Consider the following 20758-nt stretch of genomic DNA (forward strand, 5'->3'; position numbering starts at 1 on the left):
TATCAGCCGTTGGCTTGGACGATATCGACCTCTTTTTTCGATGGCCAACCAATTTTGTGCTCATCGGGCAAATAAGTCATCATTTTTCTGTGTCGATGGTTGATTTCTTCAGTTGAAAGTTTGAAACAGTCGTTGAAAATATTGAGCAACCCTCGATCATCGTCTGACCATCAGCAGACAGTTTATGTCTGTCGTTGGTCGGTCGACATTTAGGTATTTAGAATGTTCAGAGAGAGAGAGGGAAAGAGAGAGAGAGGGGGGTCTGATTTTGGTAGGTGATAATATTTTTTTTGGATTACATTTACTTTTCCAATTGTGTGGATGGATATATGCATAAATTCCTTTAAAACATGCCTTTTATAAAAAGTTTTGTTTTTAAAAAAAACCTCTTTTATCTGTTGAAACCTTGCACAGAAAAAGACGACAATGAAAACATGAAAAATGTTCAGAGCATTTTAATTTTAAAAAATAAACAACATCATCCCTAATGATCAGTAATATTATTTTACGTTTTCTATAAAAAGTGTAAAGGCTAGTTGATATTTTTCGCTTTTACAGGATTTTTTTTTTTAGAAAAACGCACACTGCTAAAAATGATCCTCCAGATCACCATTAACATACATAACACTTACTATAATATATAAAATATAAATGGAAAAATCAACATTGGGTTAAAGACATGATATTTTCTTCTTTATTAACGCAAGCATGTAAATTTGTATGTGCAAGTACATATACTCTATATTATTTTTTAAAAGTACAATGTATGTTTAAAACACCCTTAATTTTCTTTAAACCAAACCAGAAGCATGTTTCTTTTTGTGATCGGCTTCGGCCAATCACAGTTGTGTCTATAAAAGGCAACCGGCAAATTTTCCAATCTGCACACGCACTGTGCCTTAAAAAATTGTATTTACTTTTATTTACTATGAAATGACAACCTCATTTGAATCTTTAATTATGATCTTCTCCGTTTGCCTTGAAAATAAAACATTTATACAGTTACCTGTAAAATGATTAAAATCACGTTTTCTTCACATATATTTAAGAATATTTTTTAAAGCTTATTCATGCCTTGCTATTTCGAAAATCAACAATTATAGTTTTTGCATGTAGCATAATGCTTTCGTATTACATTCACAGAGCTGACCAATAATATCACATGCCGATCATTCCTTTAATACTTCCTTTACTTTATAATCTCAGTGATGAATGAAACATATACTTGAATGCGGTACATTACACTTGGATCACCACAGGCCCGTACGTTTTGTTAACATGATCCTCCAACATCTCACAGATGCACGCTCTGTTGTTGCTGGTCCGATGACGATTCACTGAACTCTCTCGTAAAAGTGTCCACTTGATTAAAGCTTGAGTACTCTGAAGTTCCGCTAGTTTTTGATGAATCAACTCTTTGACTATTTCCTTGGAAACAGATTTGAATTAACACGTTTATAGAGTAATAAATTTAGTTGACTATATCAGAGTTACAGTATTTTTAAATATTATACAGATACAGATCATTTATTTTTAATACAGAATTAAGAACAGACAAATACATGGCATATTATTATAATTACAAGAGAAAGACATACCAGTGAATAGTGTAAAAATTATCAAAGTATAACAATTATACCAAATGACAATGTTGCATGTAATTCCAACAACATTTAACTTAAAAGGAGTATTATTGCATGTTATCATTTATAAATTTGCCCACAAGATTAAGAATTTCCTTGTCTTCAATATTGAGTAGCCAAAAAAGTTTGTTTAACAAAATGTTACAATATATTACAAACCTTGTTATTACTACAATCCCCATGTAAAGTATCTTCCCTGTATTTGCTCAGTGCAGTCAAAAGAAAATCCTCCAAAAGAAAGTCATTCTTTCAAAAACAGTTTTATAAATAGAAAAAAAAAAGAATTTAGTTTGTTCTTTTAAAAAAAGCCTACCTCACAATCAGCGATATCGTATCTGAAGACATGAAGCTAAATATTGAGAAGGAAATTGCAGCAATAGGTAAAGCGGAAGATCATTGTATCAAATAAATTGTTAACGAAACAATCAATGTCTTTCTTAAAACCACAAGAAATAAATTTTATTCCTATTAAGGTGGTATGACGCACCTTCATGTTGTGACATACTATTTATCGAAATAAACAATAAAATCCAGTGTTACATGAATTTTATCGATAGTATTTCCCCAATGTTGTCACCTAACAGCGTAGCACAGTTGGTAATAGTTTCTTTACAAATCCATAGGTGATGATTTCAAATCCCACTGAGGGTTTTAATATTTTACCTTTCTAAAAAAAATTTTAAAAACGCATTTTTTTGTTTGTTAAACATTGTGAAATTTAAAAATTCTAAACCGGTGAAAGTATTTTAATTATAATGTAATTAATCCTCATTAGTATCGACATATGTCCCATACCACCATTAGTTTTATTATTTATTAAACATCAAAGAATTTACACCGAAAAATTTGGTAAAATATTTTTTGTGAGTATGGTAGACCTCGTCTGCAATACAATATACCAAATTCGATATATTTCAAATATACACACAATTGACCAAAATGTGATAGGAGGAAAGCATCTTATGGCATAAATCATTTATAATTTTCTAATCTGTATAGAAATAATTCTTGACATTTTTGTCAGCTTTGATTAGAGTATTTTTTTATATAGAAAAAAAGTATCATTAAACTCTACAGAATTTGTAATTGTATAAATGCAGTTTTATACCAGACAAAAAATTTTCTTACATGCGTGTACATGTAAGCATATTTTGAAGTGTTTGTTCCTCACTGTAATAATGAAATCAATATTTTTGTATTGATTTTGAACTCATCAGACTTTGGTGGATTTTATCATAAATTTGTTTATATGTGGTTGGTTTTTTTTAACTGCAAAATGATTTTTGCTATTAGCTGGAGTTTGGCCTAAATGTTTGTTTGATTGCACAGCCTATTATTTTTTTTTATTTTTGTTTCTCAATTTTGGCTTTTAAAAAGGATACTGTAGGTTTAGTCAAAGTAGATTGATCGAAATATACGAGACATTTGCTGAGTCTGAAGAATATTAAGTTGTGTCGAAGAATCAGGTGGTGGATGTTTGTAGAGAGCTTCAAAAATGAAAGTCAGTGTTATAAACAATACAAATGATTTGTTTTAATTCAAAAATAACAGAGAGAGAGAAAAGAGAGAGAGAGAGAGAGAGAGAGTGACCTTTCTTCTGCATCCATAAATTATTAGTAGTCCAAATGGACAAATAAAGCCCAGAAGCGGAAGTCCAACAATAAAGTTGATCATTGCATAATTTGAATCTTTCAGAGGACTACCGTATGTTGCGCTCAGTATATATGAAGCCATCCAAATGAAACAGAATGCTGTGGTAAGAATACACAACAGCAAACAGCGCCATTTTACGGACGAGAAGACCGGATAGTTTTGGAAAAGGAATTTGTTATTTAGAGCCTTTGTTATCGTGTTGTAGTGATTCCTGCACTGAAAACAGAGGCAGATGAAAGATAGTTTGATTGATACAACTCAGTAAGTCACTGAGCGGAGAAAATCTTATCAAACTGAAGATTAAACCAAACTTTTGTTGCCCACCTCACTATTACATGTATTATATGTGCATATCTGTTTGATATACTTTGTATTACTTCTAAAAAAAAAAAACGTTAGTTGCATTGATAATACCGCATCCTGATCCATGCCATTTTGAGAGATTTTTTCCTCTTCATACGGCTCTAAAGGTGAAAATCTATATACCAAGCCATGGTCCAAATACTTTGCTCTAGAACCCACTTTTCGAAAAAGAAGTGTACCATTGCATTGAAGGCCTGTAATATAAATGTAAGAGTAAAACTTGCCCATCATAAAATTAATACAGTACAATAGATAAACCGCTTCTAAGTAATCTTCTGAATTTAATACAGCTGAATTTTACTTAACCAGATTTGCTCATCTGTAGCGGATCCAGAAACCCTGTAAAATAATTAAAAGCTTATAACTTGGGGGATAATTAAGATTTTCATTTGACAAGTATTAGGTTCATATTTCATCAGCAACCTTACCTGGCTGATTGAAAGCTTCATATATTTTCCCAGCAACATCCATCTCTCTTTGGGCATCTATGTAAACGTATGAATTCAGGAACGGGGGTAAGTCTTTGGGTAGCGGTCTGAGAAGAACGGGAATAACATTATGGTTCTCCATATCAGTAAACGAAAGCTTACACGCTTCCCTGGCCTCAGTTACACAATAATGACTTAGTATGTAGAAGGGACTGAGAAGTATCAAGGCTTTCACACTCTTCTGCAGTCCATCTGTGATGTTTTCGTCAATGTTCTTCCCAATTTGGAAGTCCCGTTCGTAATACAAACACTTGAGATAAAATCGTTCTTCTAAGTGTTGACGAATAGTGTTGGCATCATCCCTGTCCTCAGAACTATAAGACATAAATAGATGGTACTCTTTCCCAGGAGGGAGAAGTGTGGTATCACTTGTTACGACTTCATCCCTATCTTCGTAAACTGCGACTGTTTTTACTTCTGTTTCATTTGAAATTCTTTCCTCGAAATTGTTAACAACAATTGTTTTCACATCTGTTTCATTTGGATCCGAGTTTGGCGACACCGACATAAGGTGTATTTCTTCTACTGCGTCGGCTTCAAGCGATGTCGATAGTAAAGGCGAGCATTCTTCAGCCATTTTCAAAAATATAAAGGTGGGTTAAAAGAAAAGGAAACTCCGGAAGAAAATATTTCAATGCCGCAAAACCATGAATAAACAAGAACTTTCCATTATTTATTCAAAGCGCTTTACACATAGTCGATGAATTTCAATTTAATCAATAACGCCCTTGCATATCCTTTCGTCACGGTCTTTTAAAAGCTGAATATTCGCATTCTATTTTTTATGTATTCATTGATTGGTTTTTCAACGGAATCCACTTCCAGCCATTAGTTTTAAACTATTGAAAAACTATTTTATATCATGTACTTGTACATACATTTTCTTCTTGATCTTTAAAGGTTATATGTGACAAAAAGCTTACATAGATTTGGTGTATGTAACTTATCTTAAAGGACAGGAATATCTTTTTTTCTGTTTTATATCCAATATGTCTCACCGTACCTTTTTAGATTAAGGACCTTGAGAAGTTAAAACACAGCAAGAGCAGTGATGGAAACCAACCTCTTTTATTTTGTATATGTTTTCATAACAGTACAGGTAAGTTTTGATTCATTTCGTCTGTAAGTTTTGTATTTATGAAGTATGTTATAATGCTGCTATAGAGATTACGTTCTATATATGAAAATTGTTATTACGATACGTCGTTCATAATTGGTCTGGTAAGAAGTATATGATTTTTTCTTCATATATTTATCAAATTAGCAGATACTGAAAATATTAGGGTTCTTATAGTTTTGTTGTTCCGTGTATGTGTAACGATCTGTTATGTGACAAGTGCCTTTCACGTAAACTGTGCCTTTTAACGGTTTTTAAGGTGGTTAATAAACAGGTATTCTGTGGCTGTGCATACATATCATCCAGTACTTGCTGATTTTGTAAGGAAGTAGCGCAAAATATCGTTTTACATTGTACACAGTGATTAAGAAACAGTATTAACTATTCATTGTTTATATTCTTTTTCATTGTTGCTTGTAAGTGAAATATCAAAATCGAAACAGATAGGGTAAGGAAAACGTAAAAAAAACATTTAACATTCTTCTATAAGAATTGAAACAGGTAATCTTATTTTATGAGCAAAGTCTATTAATATCATGTATCATTGCTTCTCTGTCTTTTTAATAATAGTATTAAAAGAATAGAAAATTATAGAAAATGTGGATAGCTAAAAAAGGTTTAACAGTGAGAAAAATAAATATTATTTAAAAAAAAAAAAATAACGTTTATTGTAGGGGATCGAAAGTAAATGCTTGCCAACGGAGCTGTCTATCGTGACCAAGCAGCGGTACCAAACACAAACAACCTGCAATACAAGCTGCCCTGTCAACCAGTACATATTTCAACAAGCCTGCCTTCAAGACTGTCCGCCATTTACTTCTAAGAATGATAATGGATTTATAAAGTACTGTAAATATCCCGCCATAAATGAATTGGAATGCCCAAGTGAATTTTGTAATCCGAAATATCCGTTTTGTTTTAAAGAAAATTGTTTAAGTTCATGTCCGGAATACACTGTTAGCCATAATGGGTCTTGTCTAATGGATTGTCCGAAAGAATCGCCATATCTAACGGCAACTTGCGATGGAGTGTGCTACACTGGGGCTAAGTTTTGCTCTAAGACTTGTCCAAGTTCTCATCCATATATTTTCAGTTCCCTGAAACTTCGGCACTGTCTAGTGGAATGCCCAGACTATACTGTGCTAGATAAAAGGTTTTGCAGATTATCTTGTCCAGTTGATCATCCTTTTCTTTTTGGTAAAACTTGCTTAGAGAAATGCCCAGATACACATCCAATGATAGTTTTCCAAACATCGCCTTTCAATCAGATCTTCACATGCAGGACGGAATGTCCCATAGACAATGCTTCGTTTAGAAACGTTTGTGTTTCTATCTGTCCAAAAGGCACGTTCCTTGACAATGGTGTACAATGTGTGGATAAATGTGGAGATATAAGACCTTTTATGACCACTATACCATCTAAGAGAAAATCAGTCTATTTTCAGCAGTGTGTCTCAAGATGTCCGCTTGGAAAATATTCAATAAACAGAAACGCCACTTTTGAATGTGTTAGTAAATGTCCTTCCAATTTTTCCCTTTATAATAATTCATGCGTACCAAAATGTCCGTTGACTCACCCCATGAAAAAGAAAACGAACATAAACAGACTAAAGACAACCATTTGTGTTAAAAGTTGTCCAAAGGATATGTTTACTCATGAGAAGGAATGCATTTTCCAATGTCCGACACCTCTAGTTCATTACAAGTCAAAATGTTTACCCGAATGTCAAAAGCCTCTTCCTATTATATTAAAGGTCAACCGAACATGTTTTGCAGCATGTCCTGTTGAATTCGTAAAATATAATAACACTTGCATTGACAAATGCCCGGAACATGTACAATTCATCGAAAACGGGACATGTGTTGATCACTGTGCCAGTAAGAACTCTCTTTCTATTGTTTCAAATATTGGTAAAACATGCATTAACTCTGCATTCTGCACAAATGAAACTATGTTAATAAAAGGAACCACAACATGCACCCTTGTTTGTCCTAGAAAAACCCATGCCATCATAAAGGACGTATGCACTAATAATATAGGCGAATGCCACGAGAACTATGTCTTACAAGACACTAACAGAGGTTTACACTGCCAGGAAAAATGTTCTGATGCTTTTTATAAAAATGGAAAGATGTGTGTAACTCAGTGTCCTGTTAATAAATTCATCATGGACAGAAACTGTAGTGACGCGTGTTTTGGAACAAGACCACTACAATATAAAGAGAACAGAAAAAAGGGTAAAACTAAATGCGTTTCTGAGTGCCCGGATGGATATCTAATGCACGAAAAGGAATGTTTGACTGCAGACTGGTGCATGAGAAATGATTTAATGTATACCTTTAAAAACACTTGCTACTCACAGTGCCCAGAAGGAACATCGCAGCAAAATGACTTTACGTGTATTGCTTATAATACTTCGAATGTATGGAATGGTGTTTCAACTACTTTATTTATTGCTGGACTATTTTTCATCATGTTTTTCATGCTATGTTGCTTTAAAGGATGTATATGTACATGTCTCCGAAGTTGGTGGTTAAATCGAAAACTTGAAAGATATCAGGTATATTAGTTCTATCATATTATAATGATTCTAATGAAGATTTTGAATATTATATCAAAGCATTTGTTTTAAATCTCACTGTTATTTCCACGGATAAATTCCTTTTTTAATCGAAGTGTCCAATTTGTATGATTGAAATTACACTTTTTTCAACATTAACATATTAAACTTTCTTTATATTGCTTACCGATATGCGTTTCCATTGTTACTTTCAGGATAGGGGCCCTGAATATGCATATTTAAATGATGAAACTGGAAGCAACGAAGGCAGATATGAAAACTCTGTCGACGAAAATATAACGATGGAAGATTCTAATACAATCGGTGATCAGTTTTAGTAAAAAAAAAACATATGTTAACTGATACCCGAATGTCTAGTTCTTTTTAGTTTGTGACAAACGAAATTATCAAAGCACAGTTTATGGTAACTTTTTTAAAAGATGGGACAAAACTACACCGCGATTTTGACAAGCAAGATTGCCTCGTGCTCAAACATAAAAAATTATCAACGTGATCAAGAGAATCCGAACAAACATGTTGGACGTCATCAGTAAAATTCAGTACAGTTGTTTTGTGAAGGTATCAACTTAGTATTAAGTTATACGGGTGTATGTGAAGTAAACAGATTCTTGATACCTGTATTTAGGGTGTTGTGTTGCTCAATTTTCGTTTTGACCCTGTCGTAAACTGCCTTGCTATCGAACAAATTGTAGATTCTGCATAGACGATCTTGCCATGGATTGTCTTTGAAAACATTAATTATGTCTTTAATAAACCTTTTCTATCCAAACATGGAAATATGTAAAACGTTCATTAAAAAGAGGATGTGAATATTAAGGTGGAATGCAACACCAACATGTTATTTTGTGGATCGTTAAAGAATCTTTTCTGAAACTTTGTTTCGTTTTCTTTTTTAAAAATGTATGCTTTTAGCTCCTAATTAATTTACAAGGTTTCTTTTCTTGCATTTTTTGTATTTTCGTATCTTTTATGAGTAAGTGGAAACTTTGTTTTAATTGCAAGTAACACACTGTAATGTTTCAAATTGGTGTGAATAAATGCATTGTATTAATGTCTAATAAATCATGTCCATTAAACATTATTTATAAAAAAAATATGGGTTTTTTTTTCAAACCTATGGATAGAATTATTTAAAGAGATGTGTCTTATAAAGAAGAAATGTATGATAATTATCTATACTTTTAAAACTGATAAATTAAGACATTTCGCCAATACACTACGAAACGCCTGCACCAAAGTAACTGCTAATACCTTTGATATTTCAACACATTTGGTATGGTGTAAGCTGAATTTTACCTGATAAATAATCATTAAGAAATAAATTAGACACCTACTTTCATTCTTGATTAACCAGCTCGATATAGCAAAAATGAGAGTAAGGTGGTAGACATAATTTAGCGGATCCACGTAAATGGAAGTTAGTATTATAATATACCCTTGAAATAAAATAAGATTGAATGATTACGTAAATATTGAATATTTTGTTAGAAACTTACTTGGTTTATATATAGAACTTGAATATTTCACAAATGCTGAGTAAATAAATTATAAGGCATTTCGTTTCATGAATGCGCGAATTTAGTTTTGATGGATAAAAGCTAGCGAAGCGCGACCTCTGGCGAGAGAATGGAAAAGATTTGTCCAGATTGGGGTAGCCAAGAACACGGTTTGACTAATTAACGTCATGGCGAAAAGTGTATATGTAGGACTGGCTCATCGTGTATCACGGTCAGATATTTATTCCTTGGATGGGACTTCTTTGGTTAACATAAAAAAGTAAATAAATAAAATAGGACAATTTGATGCGATGATAGTTTTGATCAAAAGAATTGATTTTCCACAACAAGGTGCCCAGGAACGAGGTTTGACTAATTAACACCATTACGAAAAGTATGGGACGAATTAACCATCGGGCAGATTATTTTGATATGAATTCAACAGCAGCATTTTTTTTTTTTAGATTTCATACATTTTATAGCACAACATATTGGTAGTCAACCTCAGACATTATTTTGTAAACAAACAACAGATTGTGTTCTAAATCTATGTGAATAAATGATGCATGAATGTATATTGGGAAGGGGTGACCACCCTCCCCACTTTTTTTTTCAAATCAGTCTTTTATCCGAAATTCTCATTTGGGACAGTGATAAAATTTGAAGTTAAATTTGATCTTAAGAACACAATTTAGAGATATAACGTTCAAAATACTCACTCACTGGTTCAAAAATAATTATTGTTACATTGTGTATCAATTCCTACTCAACATCAATAAGAAGAATTAAGGCTATGTATATCTGTATATATCATCCAATACAATTTAGATTTATCATCCCTCAGCTGAATATCTAGCTATCTGCAGTTTGTTTGGTGTTTTTTTTTTTTTGTTTTTTTTTTTGTATTGTTTTTTGTGGGGTTTTTTTTTGTAATTTAGGGTTTGTTTTTTTTTTCTTTCTTTTTTTTTTGGGGGGGGGGGGGTTGATTTTATTTTGTGTTGTTTTTTTGGCTTCATTCTTAAATCAAAGTACTGAAAGTAGTGAAAGACGGGGTCTTGGAAGTTTGAATTTGTAATTGTCCTGAATTTACTCGAATATGCTTCCAAAATTTATGAGCTTGAATTAGTTGTTACAATCTTTGTTAATTTGGCTTTTTTGCATTGTCTGATACTTTGTCTAAATTATACTCAATCCCGGCCTTCATAATTGTAGAAAATTGACACAACGGTATATTATGTAAAATAAGACCCAAAATGAAAAATTTTAAAAATTACTACTAACCGGGAAAATCAAACAACTATATCAAAGTAGATAATTTTAATCATTAGATTTATTCAATTTTTTGATCCAAGGGAAAATCCACCAGTCGGACGGTATCCGTAATAAAAGTTTTATGAAAACCCCGAAAACTTTAAAACTGCTGAATTAACAAACAAAGTGAACATTTGTATACCGATAAGAAACACGGGCACCTGACGTTAGAAATATTTTTACAATAAGATTCCAAGAACTTTGACAATAAAAAGATTTGTCACGGTCGCCATTTTGATTTTTAAGCCCGACTTATCTGACACGATTTTCTTCATTTGCGATTCATGCAAAATTAATAGGTAAAAATAAATCCGTTCGCCACTTACTACTTTTTTGAATAAACTCGTGCATCACCTACACGAATTATGATACAGCCGTTCCTTTCATTAAAAATCATACTCCAAAAATCAGAGACATAAATATTAAATAACAGAGATTGTCAAATTCGCCATTAGCGTGTAAATGTTACGGGACCAACCTTACTTTGAGAACTACAAGTGCAACAGCAATCTTGCATAAGTCATTAAATTTAAACCTGACAGTGAACATTAATTTACTTATGTAATGGAAATGTAATGCATTACTTCAAGAAAATGAAATAATGGTAATGGTAATTTGATGCCCTAATTCATGAAGTAATGGTGTAATGTAATGCATTATTTTATAATGTAATTCACCCCAAGCCTGATTCCAACTAAGCCGGAAAACATGAACTTGGTTCTTCAATCGATAAGATTGTATATATTATATGATGGATAAGTCTTTCAAAATGTATAATCTATTATAGATTTTGCTTACAATGCATTGTTTAGAATTTAAATCCAGTTTAATTAACTAAAGAGCCAATGAACGAGAAGGCAAATTCAGACTTGTTTATATTTTCTTTGTACAAAATTCCTTTCGAGACGACCAGCAGTCACACCACAAGTACACTGGAAGCCAATGAAACACCTATTTAATTTGTAAAACATCTGTGTATAACCCGTCCCGATTTTTAACTTCGGCTTGCGTAAGTTTGGTAGTATTGAGGTGAAAGATTGTCAAAATAAAATTCACAACTTTTCAAAAATGGCACATTGCGTTTGGGAACTTTAATTTCGATTCCACCACCAACCTCTTCTATATATTGATTAATGAGCTCGTACACCAACTGAATCGTCAACTGTGCTGTGCATTCAGTTACGTAACCCATTCCACATTTGAATCCGAGCAAGAATATTTTGATCAATAAAACTATTTGTTTATTTTCTAAATAGAGTTTTGTTTATACACAGAGGACTTAAAAAGATTTAATGCGTGTTTTTATAATTCATATTTACTGAAATGCATGAAAACTTTCTGCACTATTTTCTTACGCGTAGAGTCAATTCATGTGTTCTATGCGTGTCTTCCGGTTTGAGACTTCGGCTGACAGTAAACCAATAGACGAGGTCACGCGACCCCGTCTAAAAATAGGTTGAAAAAACAATTAAAAAAAAATTCGGACACAGTATATACGATAGTGAAAATAAAAATGTTTCAACATTTTAGCATTGTGTCATCAATGCGTAAAGTGTTAATTCCAACGCTTGCGCGGGATATATTCTTGTCTTTAAAAAATGAAATAGAATCAAAACGGCGACATTGAAAATATAGCTCATTATCAAAAGTGAACCAAACCCGGTCAAAATTGAACTGATTCCAACTTGAATAATGGAAATTTTGAATAAATTACAATCTCAACCAAAAACTAAAATGCTTGGTTGTAATATGGTTAAAACCGACTTCTTGATGCAAATAAAAGAACTATTTATTGATTTCCTTTTTTCTTTTGCAATTTAAATTGGATTCAGTTTGATTTTCATCAGAATCGGTCAACTTTTCAAAAATAGTAATTTTAACTTAATAAATTTCTTTGTGTAAGACTTAAAGGATAAATCTTACGCGTGGGCTGGTTTTTAACCTCTAAATAATAATATACAAAATAGAATATGAACGTTTTAAAACAATCAAAGAAATGTTTAACTACGCCTTTTCAACTTACCTCATTAGTTCTTGTATGCAAATGTAAGTCATCTTGCCTTTAAATTTGTCTTCTTAGAAGAGATAACAAATAATTTAATGAAAGTGAGTTAATAACTCTAAAAAATTTATCTTAAGGGAAAAAATCGTTATGAGTTACATTATAATTATCTGTTTTAATAAAAATATCTTACCTCAAAATCATCGAGATCGATTTGAAGATATGGAGCTATATAATGCGATAGAAATTATCAAAACTAGGTAAAAACCAACATTCGATTTACAGCATGTAATATTTATCACCATCATTTTCCTTCGCAAAACAACAATCATATTATATTGAATGTTCTAAAAATTTAAATAAATTTCAAATATTAAATAATTTTGTTCCCTTTTTTTAATTATCTCATTTTTTTCTAATATTCAAATTTATATAAAACAGATTAGACCCCTTTTTAAATATTGTTAATATATTGATTATTGGGAAAGTCGAGTACATATAGATGATTATAACCGTTATCAAGTCGTTTTAAACTCGTTTAAGATCTATTGAATTCAACATTGTCGTGTTAACAAAGGATACGGTATGTTGAAAAAATTTGATTTTGCTTTTTAAAAAATTGCCGTTGCTATGGACTATACAAAAATATCAATCCCTGTGTGATATTATATGCTACTCTAATTTTCACAGCAACAATACCTCTGTGTTGCATAACAAAGCTTTCTGTGGGTTTTTTTTTTATAAATTAAAGCAAATTTATTTAAAAGTATTAACAATTTTTTTTCTTAAGATCTCTAAAATCAGTAATAACAGCCTGTGAAAATAATCTTCAATTTTTCAGCGTTTCCTAATTCTTAGCTTTGTTAAGATAATATACAGTTGTTGACTGTGTCTCGGGCAAAAGTTGATCTGTCGGACTTGCTCGCAAACTGGTGCCCAAGGCCAAAGGCCGCGGGCAACAGTTTGCGAGCAGGTCCGACAGATCAACTGTTGCCCGAGACACAGTCAATAATTGTTTTGTTATACTAGTACCCCTTCTAATCAATAACACGTTTTCGCGGAATGTGACGTCACCAGTCAACAATCTTTTATAACAGTCGATTTTAACAGCTCCAATCCAACAGTTCCAGTACAACAGTCATAATGCTGGACTTTTTTCGTATAGAGTTATATAGTAACTGTTTTACAGGGGTATTACAATAATGGATGTCAATTTTCAAATCATGATATGTATATTGCATGCACATTTTATAGGAGTGTAAATATTTAATAGTTGCCCGGTTTTTTTCCTATATTTACCCATCTGATCTGTATTAAAACTTTAAATATGAAATGTTTGGCAAAAGTATGTCAAGTAGTTGATAAATAGCAGAGTGTTGATGTCTTCTGTTAACTTATAGTCTACTTTCTGTCCACTGAAGTCTACTTTTTCTAAACCTACTTTATGTGCTTATGGGGGGGGGGGGGTCTGTCAATGTCATTAGCATAGTCCATGTCAACAAGTTTGTTATGAATGCAAATGTTGTAAACTTGTTTATCCAAAGCAGTTTATCCATTATATTAGTAGTGATTACCAACTACCAATTCATATAATTTAGAACTTTAATTTAGAACATAAATTATTTCCGGAATTCATTTCACTCCAGTTTTCCGGTTGAAACGCGTTGTTGCGGTCCTTCCGTTTGCTCTGAAAATTGTCCGAATTCTTAATTTTGTTTCTCTTTTCCCTAAACTGTATCGCTGCTTGGTTAGAAGTGCTGCCTTACTGTATTCAGGGAAATATTCGCCCCGTTTTATTTTTCGCCTCGAAAATAACCCTGTATACATTATTTCATAGCGATAGAGGGGAGATTTTGAGTATATTGTCTAAATGACTACTATCTCCATATTGGGAAAACTAACAGTTGTTCCCTTATATACATCTAATGATAGCGATTCAAACATCATTCATCTAAATGTACATGTATCAGTAATAATGAAAAGAGCAGCGAACTATTTTCCAGAAGACACTATAATATGTTTAAACTTGTTTCTGTCATTCCAAATGGTACGGGTATTATACAACAGTTTAAAAAAATGGCTAGACAGATCTGAAAGTTTAATCCAATTTTATAAACACAACACCTTCAGAGAATTTTTTTTTATCAGCGGTGCCTTTAAAAGTGTCCAATTGGAATATATTTTATTCGAAAACACAGCATTAAAACATAGAAATGTCTGTGTTCAACAATGCCCGACACCTTCAGTACACTACGTACTGAAATGTTTTATCTATATTGCTTCCATGTCAGTTCAACAGAAAAGGTGGAGTAGGTTTCAAAGCATTGTTCCTGTATATGTGTTTCAAGAAATCTAGTTTGATGAGTTCAAAGATGATGTCATTTGAATTAATTTGAATTCGGTACATTACACTTGGATCACCACAGGCCCGTACGTTTTGTTGACTTGGTCCTCTAACATCTCACAGATGCACGCTCTGTTGTTGCTGGTCCGATGACGATTCACTGAACTTTCTCGTAAAAGTGTCCATTTGATTAAGGCTTGAGTACTCTGAAATTCCTCTAGTTTTTGATGAATCAACTCTTTGACTATTTCCTTCAATATAGAGTGAGTAGAAAAATACATTTTTTTTTCATAAAATGCAACTGACTAGGTGCAGAAAAAAAAATTCTCAAGATATACATATTTCATTGTATGAAAATGTATGCATATACTAGTATTCTATTTCTGGTGCATAAATTTAAGCTTATTTTGTTCTATCTTCAAAAACATTTACGACCAGTTTCATAAAAACCGTAAACACGCGTCGCGTCACTTGTCAATGATAGACAACCAAAATTAAGTCTTTCAAAACTTTAAAATACACGAGGCATTTAATGTTATATTCCTCTTTAAGCTTTTAAATACATTTTTTTCAAACTCTGTATTTATAAGTAAAAAGAGAAAAATGTACCACTCTGCGTTCACGTCATTTTTGATTTATTGGAAAAAGAGGGTCACAAACCAGAATGAAATTTACTGGTACAGAGGCAACAAAATAATCAATAATGCGACCGTCATTACAATAAACAGGAGGTCCATAAGCTACATTGCTCACCTGAGTAACAAATGCCATGACTTTAATCAAATCAGCTTAATGGTATCAAACACAAAATATCTTGACATTTACATACTGTAAAACGAAAAAAAATTGCTGCATACGTATTTTAGGGCACGCGCAAGTGCCAATATATTGGCGCAAATACTTCTATAGCACTCACCTTTTATTTGAAAATAAATGAAATAAAATGTTCTTGGTTTTGAACGCCTGAATTTTATTTTGTGCTCACCTAAGCACTAAACATAATGTGAACATAAAGACTTTGAATCCAACTAACGTACACAGGCAGGCTTTTGATTGGGACAATAAACATGGTTTTGTCCAAAAGGACAGTGTACTTCATTTGTCTGCGATACTGTGTTTATTGTAGGTAAACAAGTAATCGAATTTTGAATTTAACATAGCGAGTGCAATAACACTAGAAAAGTCATGAAGTTATCGACGAGGGAAATCGAATGTTACTTGCGAATTTATGGACGAGTTTCGATTACCTCGAGCAAATAGCAGTAAACATCATTTGGTGCGTAAATTTAAAAAACAATATACTTAAGTACTCACGTGAGTTGATTTTATTTGTTTCAGAGTCAACGATATGAAATATTTGGCATGACTAGTAGTTTCTTAGCCGTATTTGAAAAAATATGCATAATCGGGCTTTTTCGACAAGAATTCCAGGTTACGGACAGAAAAAGCCCAAAGAATCATGTGAAATTTTTAAAATCCTCTGTTGCAAGTTGTGTCAGTAGTTGATATATATCTTGATAACTGTAACCAAGCAATATTGAACATAGGAATACATACGACTACAAAAATATGTAGATTGTTTGTACCATATACAATCTGACTATTTTTAACGAACTAATGAATAAGTTTACATGAAAAACAATACTTCTGAATTAATCTATTAATTTCAAGTACTTAGTTTTCTTAGCGGTGGTGCTGATTTGTGCTTAGGTTTAAACACTGTTTCACCTCCAGTTTGCCAGAGTTACTTTACATGAGAGTTGATTAAAATTTACTCCAAAAATCACACTCGCAGTGGTATAGTTTAATTGTTTCTATAATATTTTTATCAGTCAAAGAGCTAGAAAACAATCGATCATATATTGTCAGCGTGGATGGTCGCCACGTTTGATAACATTATCACCTAGCGAAAAAGAAGTGGCATGGAGAGAGTCTTATGAATTAATTTTTAAGGTACTAATAAACAACAATTGATTACTCTATTACACTGTTTAACTGTGTGAACATGCATACACACAGAACTGAACGTCCGATATTATGTAAAGCACTTTAAAAAGGACTAAAGTTATTGCTTTGAAACATTAAATTAAGCTCTCAGTGGCTGCAGCGCCAAAGATGTTAAAATTTAGAGTGCGCTATATAATCTCTCTGTACAATAGAGTACTTCTTGTTTTAAATAATGAGTGATAAAACTGCCCCACCCCTATTTTTGTGGCCCCACCCTTCCCTCACAACGCAAGGATGCTTCTAAATGAGTTTTGTTTTTAAAATATTTTCTCATTCATTCTTAAGAGAAAATAAATACAATGCCCTCCCCCAACCTTTATTGCGATGCCACGAAGGTTAAAGTACTTGGAATCATTTAAATTCGTGGGGGCCAATTTTCGTGGATTATGACCTTTTTTTGTTCATTTGTGGTGATGTAATTTCGTGGATGCGCCGGTTACTGTTTCACTGCAACAAAGATAACTCTTTCTTAAATTGTTTTCGTTAAGAATTTAAATTTGTGGGTGAGGGCTACTCACGAATACAACGAATATTAAGCCACCACGAATTCTAATGATTCCACAGTAATTGTTATTGTCTAATTCACAAAAACGCTTGTACAATGTACTAGACTAGGATTTTTTTTATTTTTCTATACAAGCTTGCAGAAGTTTCTTTTCTATGATTATTAACGTAAATTTTCATTATGTTTCTGTACTTAAACTAAACTTCATCAAACAATGAAAAAACATTGAATTGTTAAAAGTGGAAATAACAGTTAACAAAAAGTAAAACCTACTTTTATAGTTCTTGTGTCCCAAAGTAAGTCATTTTGCCTAAGTCGTTTCAGAAGAGACAACAGATAATCCTAGAAAAAGAAATTCAAAAACTTTTACATCAAGGTATAACAAAAACTCCATTGTAAATTTCATTTAAATGAAGATGGCCTACCTCACAATCATCAAGATTGTATTTGAAGACATGAAGCTTTATTTATAGTGCGAAGGAAAATAGGTAAACTGGAGGGAAAATAAAAACTATATGTTATATAAAAATTAAACAGATTAATCGAGTGATAAATCAACAAACGTATTACATGTAAATCAAATGTTTCATTAGATTAATTTTTATTCATGTTTTATTTCTGTTTCTCTTTTTGCTTTTATGACAAAATTATTTCGATAGATCACAAACCATATCAAATGCAATAAACGTATATATTGATGTTTGTAGAAGGTCTAGCACATGTAGGCTTTAATATTTTTCAGAACAAAATACACATCATAATAATTATATTGAACGTATGTCTTATTAAAAAGGATACTGTAGGTTCAGTAAGAGTAGGTTGGTCAAAATACACGAGACATTTGCTGCTTCTGTAGAATCTAAGGTTGTTTCTAAGAACCACGGAGTGGATTCCTTTAGAAAGCTTCAATACAAGGTAACATTTTATACAATACTGAAATATGATACAAAACAGAGAGAGAGAGAGAGAGAGGAGAGAGAGAGAGAGAGAGAGAGAGAGAGAGAGCAAGCAAATAAAACAGAATAGGGAAGAAGAGGAGAGAATAAATAGAAAGAAGAAAGGACTGTTACCCGTCTTCTACATATATAGATGAGTAATAGTCCAAATGGACATATACAGAACAGAAGCGGAAGACCAATCATCGTATTTATAATCCAATTGGGTTTTAAAGTACTGCCATAAGTAGCACTGAGCAGAAATGAAGCCATCCAAATGCAACCAAATGCTGTGCTTAGGACAAAGAGCAGCAAACATCGCCACTTAATAGACGAGAAAACTGGATAGTTTTGGAAAAGGCACTTGTTATTTAAATCCTCCATAATACTGGTAAAGTGTTTCTTGCACTAAAAACAATAGAAGCTATGATAAAAACTGATCAGAAAATATAAGTAAGCCGGCTTTTGAATAGACCGTATCCTTTTTCAGGAGAGGGGGGTTGTTTTCTTTTCTATCTTTCTTTTTTATTTTTATTTATTTTGGTTTTATGTTTTATTTTTTGGTTTTAAGTATTTTTAACTGTAAATTTACATGATCTGTGGTAACAAAAGACAAAGTCATACATACCCCAACCAGATCAATGCCATTTTGACAAATCTTTTCTTCTTCGAAAGCTTCTAATGGTAAAAACCTATATGCCAAGCCATGGTTATAAAAAACTGCTTTAGTTGCTCTTTTCCGAATTAGAAGTGTTCCATTACATGACAAAGCTGTAATATTAATATATCAATAAAACACCTATCTCTTTTTTTTTTTAAAGCTCTGATCCAATCATTTTACATTTAGTTGATTTTTGAGAATTTCCATTGTTCACTTTACCGGATTTGTCCATCTGTAGTGGATCTAAATATCCTGTGAAAAAATGATTTACAAAAATAAACACAAACAAATCTAAGGAGTTAAATTCAGAATCAAAATGTTGTTAAATTTTTACCTGGCTGATTAAATGCCTTATTATTTTTCCCAGCAACATCCATCTCTCTCTGGGCATCTATGTAAACGTATGAATTAAGGAAGGGAGGCAATTCTTTGGGTAGATGTCTCAGAAGAACGGGAATTACATTATGGTTTTCCATATCATCAAACGAAAGCTTACACGCTTCCCGAGCCTCGGTTACGCACCAATGGCTTTGAATGTAAAATGGACTGAGAAGTAATAAAGCCTTGACACTTTTTCGCAGTCCCTCTGTGATGCTTTCGTCGATGTTCTTACCGATCTGAAAGTCCCTTTCATAATACAAGCACTTCAAATGAAATCGTTCTTCTAAGTGTTGACGTAGAGTGTTGGCATCATCGCTGTCCTCAGAACTATAGGACATGAAGAGATGGTACTCTTTTCCAGGAGGGAGAGGTGTGGTGACAATTGTTGAGAGTTCGCCTTTATTTTCGCTGCTTAAGACTGTTTTCACTTCTGTTTCATCGGAGTCCAAGTTTAGTGAAGATGGAATTAGCTGTATTTCTTCTATTTTGTCATTTTGGCATATCCGAGCCATTTTAAGCAAGATAAGAATAATTTATATATAAAGGAACTTCAACATATAAATTACTTCAGTTTTTTCAAACCATGCGTAATCCCATGTGTTTTACTGTGATAAAGTTGTGTTCACAAACTCCTCATTCCTTTTTCTATTCAAACGTATTGTTACCTTGTTTTCAATCAAAATGTCCTTGAATATCTGTTTGTGATAGTCTTATCAGTTAACCGATTTCAACAATTTCCGTTTTACACGGAATCCCATTACTGTCTTTAGTTAAAACTTTTCGTCTTTGGTGAATTAGTTTTGTATTCTGTACAAGTACATTTTTTCTTTTATCTTAATATTTGAAAAGTATATATATATATATGTATGTATAGCGATTTTTTTAAGTCCCCTGTAAAATTCTCATAAAATCTTTGCAAAATTTTACGGTTATAACGAGTTCAGATATAACGAATTTACGGAAATAGCGAACTGATTTTGAGTCCCGTAGAGGTCAAAAATAACAAAATTTAACACTTTTATAGCGAATTTATTAACGAATTCAAAAGTTCTCACTACCATTAACATTATAGTTTGAATAAATTTATTTTCATTATCTTTACAATCCGATTAATAAAGGTATTAATTAAAGAATTGTATTCTTTTTAAGCCTCGATTAGCAAACAATATAGTCTGGTGAAAGAAAACATGCATATAGTGAATTCGCTATAGTTATTATTACGAATTCGTTATACGGATTTAACGAATTACGGATATTACGAAGTAAATCC

At 32.4% G+C, this 20758-nt stretch overlaps 2 protein-coding genes across 6 annotated transcripts; one reads left to right on the forward strand and one right to left on the reverse strand.

Annotated features, from left to right (window-relative positions):
* Positions 1-463: 463 nt before the first annotated feature.
* On the reverse strand, positions 464-20172 carry LOC128184886 (uncharacterized). 5 transcript variants are annotated; one of them, XM_052854521.1, is made up of 8 exons: positions 19442-20172; positions 19327-19359; positions 19075-19217; positions 18582-18854; positions 18310-18414; positions 17937-17972; positions 17785-17853; positions 464-1428 (listed from the first exon to the last, which is right to left on the reverse strand). In XM_052854521.1, exons 1-8 carry the CDS (start codon positions 19998-20000, stop codon positions 1240-1242), a joined length of 1407 nt encoding a protein of 468 aa, XP_052710481.1. In that variant the 5' UTR covers positions 20001-20172; the 3' UTR covers positions 464-1239. The 5 variants fall into 5 exon arrangements, with proteins under 5 accessions (XP_052710481.1, XP_052710479.1, XP_052710480.1 ...); XM_052854519.1 differs by lacking the exons at positions 17785-17853; positions 17937-17972; positions 18310-18414; ... (2 more) ...; positions 19327-19359; positions 19442-20172 and adding exons at positions 1803-1871; positions 1957-1992; positions 3026-3130; ... (2 more) ...; positions 3966-3998; positions 4088-4854 and having other exon boundaries at positions 467-1428; XM_052854520.1 differs by lacking the exon at positions 464-1428 and adding an exon at positions 14745-15250.
* Positions 5050-8912, forward strand: LOC128184885 (proprotein convertase subtilisin/kexin type 5-like). The gene is made up of 3 exons (XM_052854518.1): positions 5050-5246; positions 5939-7825; positions 8041-8912. The coding sequence occupies exons 1-3, from the start codon at positions 5199-5201 to the stop codon at positions 8161-8163; spliced, it is 2058 nt and encodes a 685-aa protein (XP_052710478.1). The 5' UTR covers positions 5050-5198; the 3' UTR covers positions 8164-8912.
* Positions 20173-20758: the final 586 nt, after the last annotated feature.

This window comes from Crassostrea angulata, chromosome 5 (genome assembly GCF_025612915.1).
Source record: "Crassostrea angulata isolate pt1a10 chromosome 5, ASM2561291v2, whole genome shotgun sequence".
Taxonomy (NCBI): Eukaryota; Metazoa; Mollusca; class Bivalvia; order Ostreida; family Ostreidae; genus Magallana; species Magallana angulata.

Bases quoted from the DNA above. Each gene is read 5' to 3' on its own strand.
- LOC128184885 (XM_052854518.1), top strand. From the start codon at position 5,199: ATGGAAACCAACCTCTTTTATTTTGTATATGTTTTCATAACAGTACAG. The intron at 5,247-5,938 runs GTAAGTTTTGAT...CGTTTATTGTAG, and splicing joins ATGTTTTCATAACAGTACAG to GGGATCGAAAGTAAATGCTT. The intron at 7,826-8,040 runs GTATATTAGTTC...TGTTACTTTCAG, and splicing joins GAAAACTTGAAAGATATCAG to GATAGGGGCCCTGAATATGC.
- LOC128184886 (XM_052854519.1), bottom strand. From the start codon at position 4,724: ATGGCTGAAGAATGCTCGCCTTTACTATCGACATCGCTTGAAGCCGAC. The intron at 3,999-4,087 runs GTAAGGTTGCTG...ATTATTTTACAG, and splicing joins TGAAGCTTTCAATCAGCCAG to GGTTTCTGGATCCGCTACAG. The intron at 3,854-3,965 runs GTTAAGTAAAAT...TTTATATTACAG, and splicing joins GCTACAGATGAGCAAATCTG to GCCTTCAATGCAATGGTACA.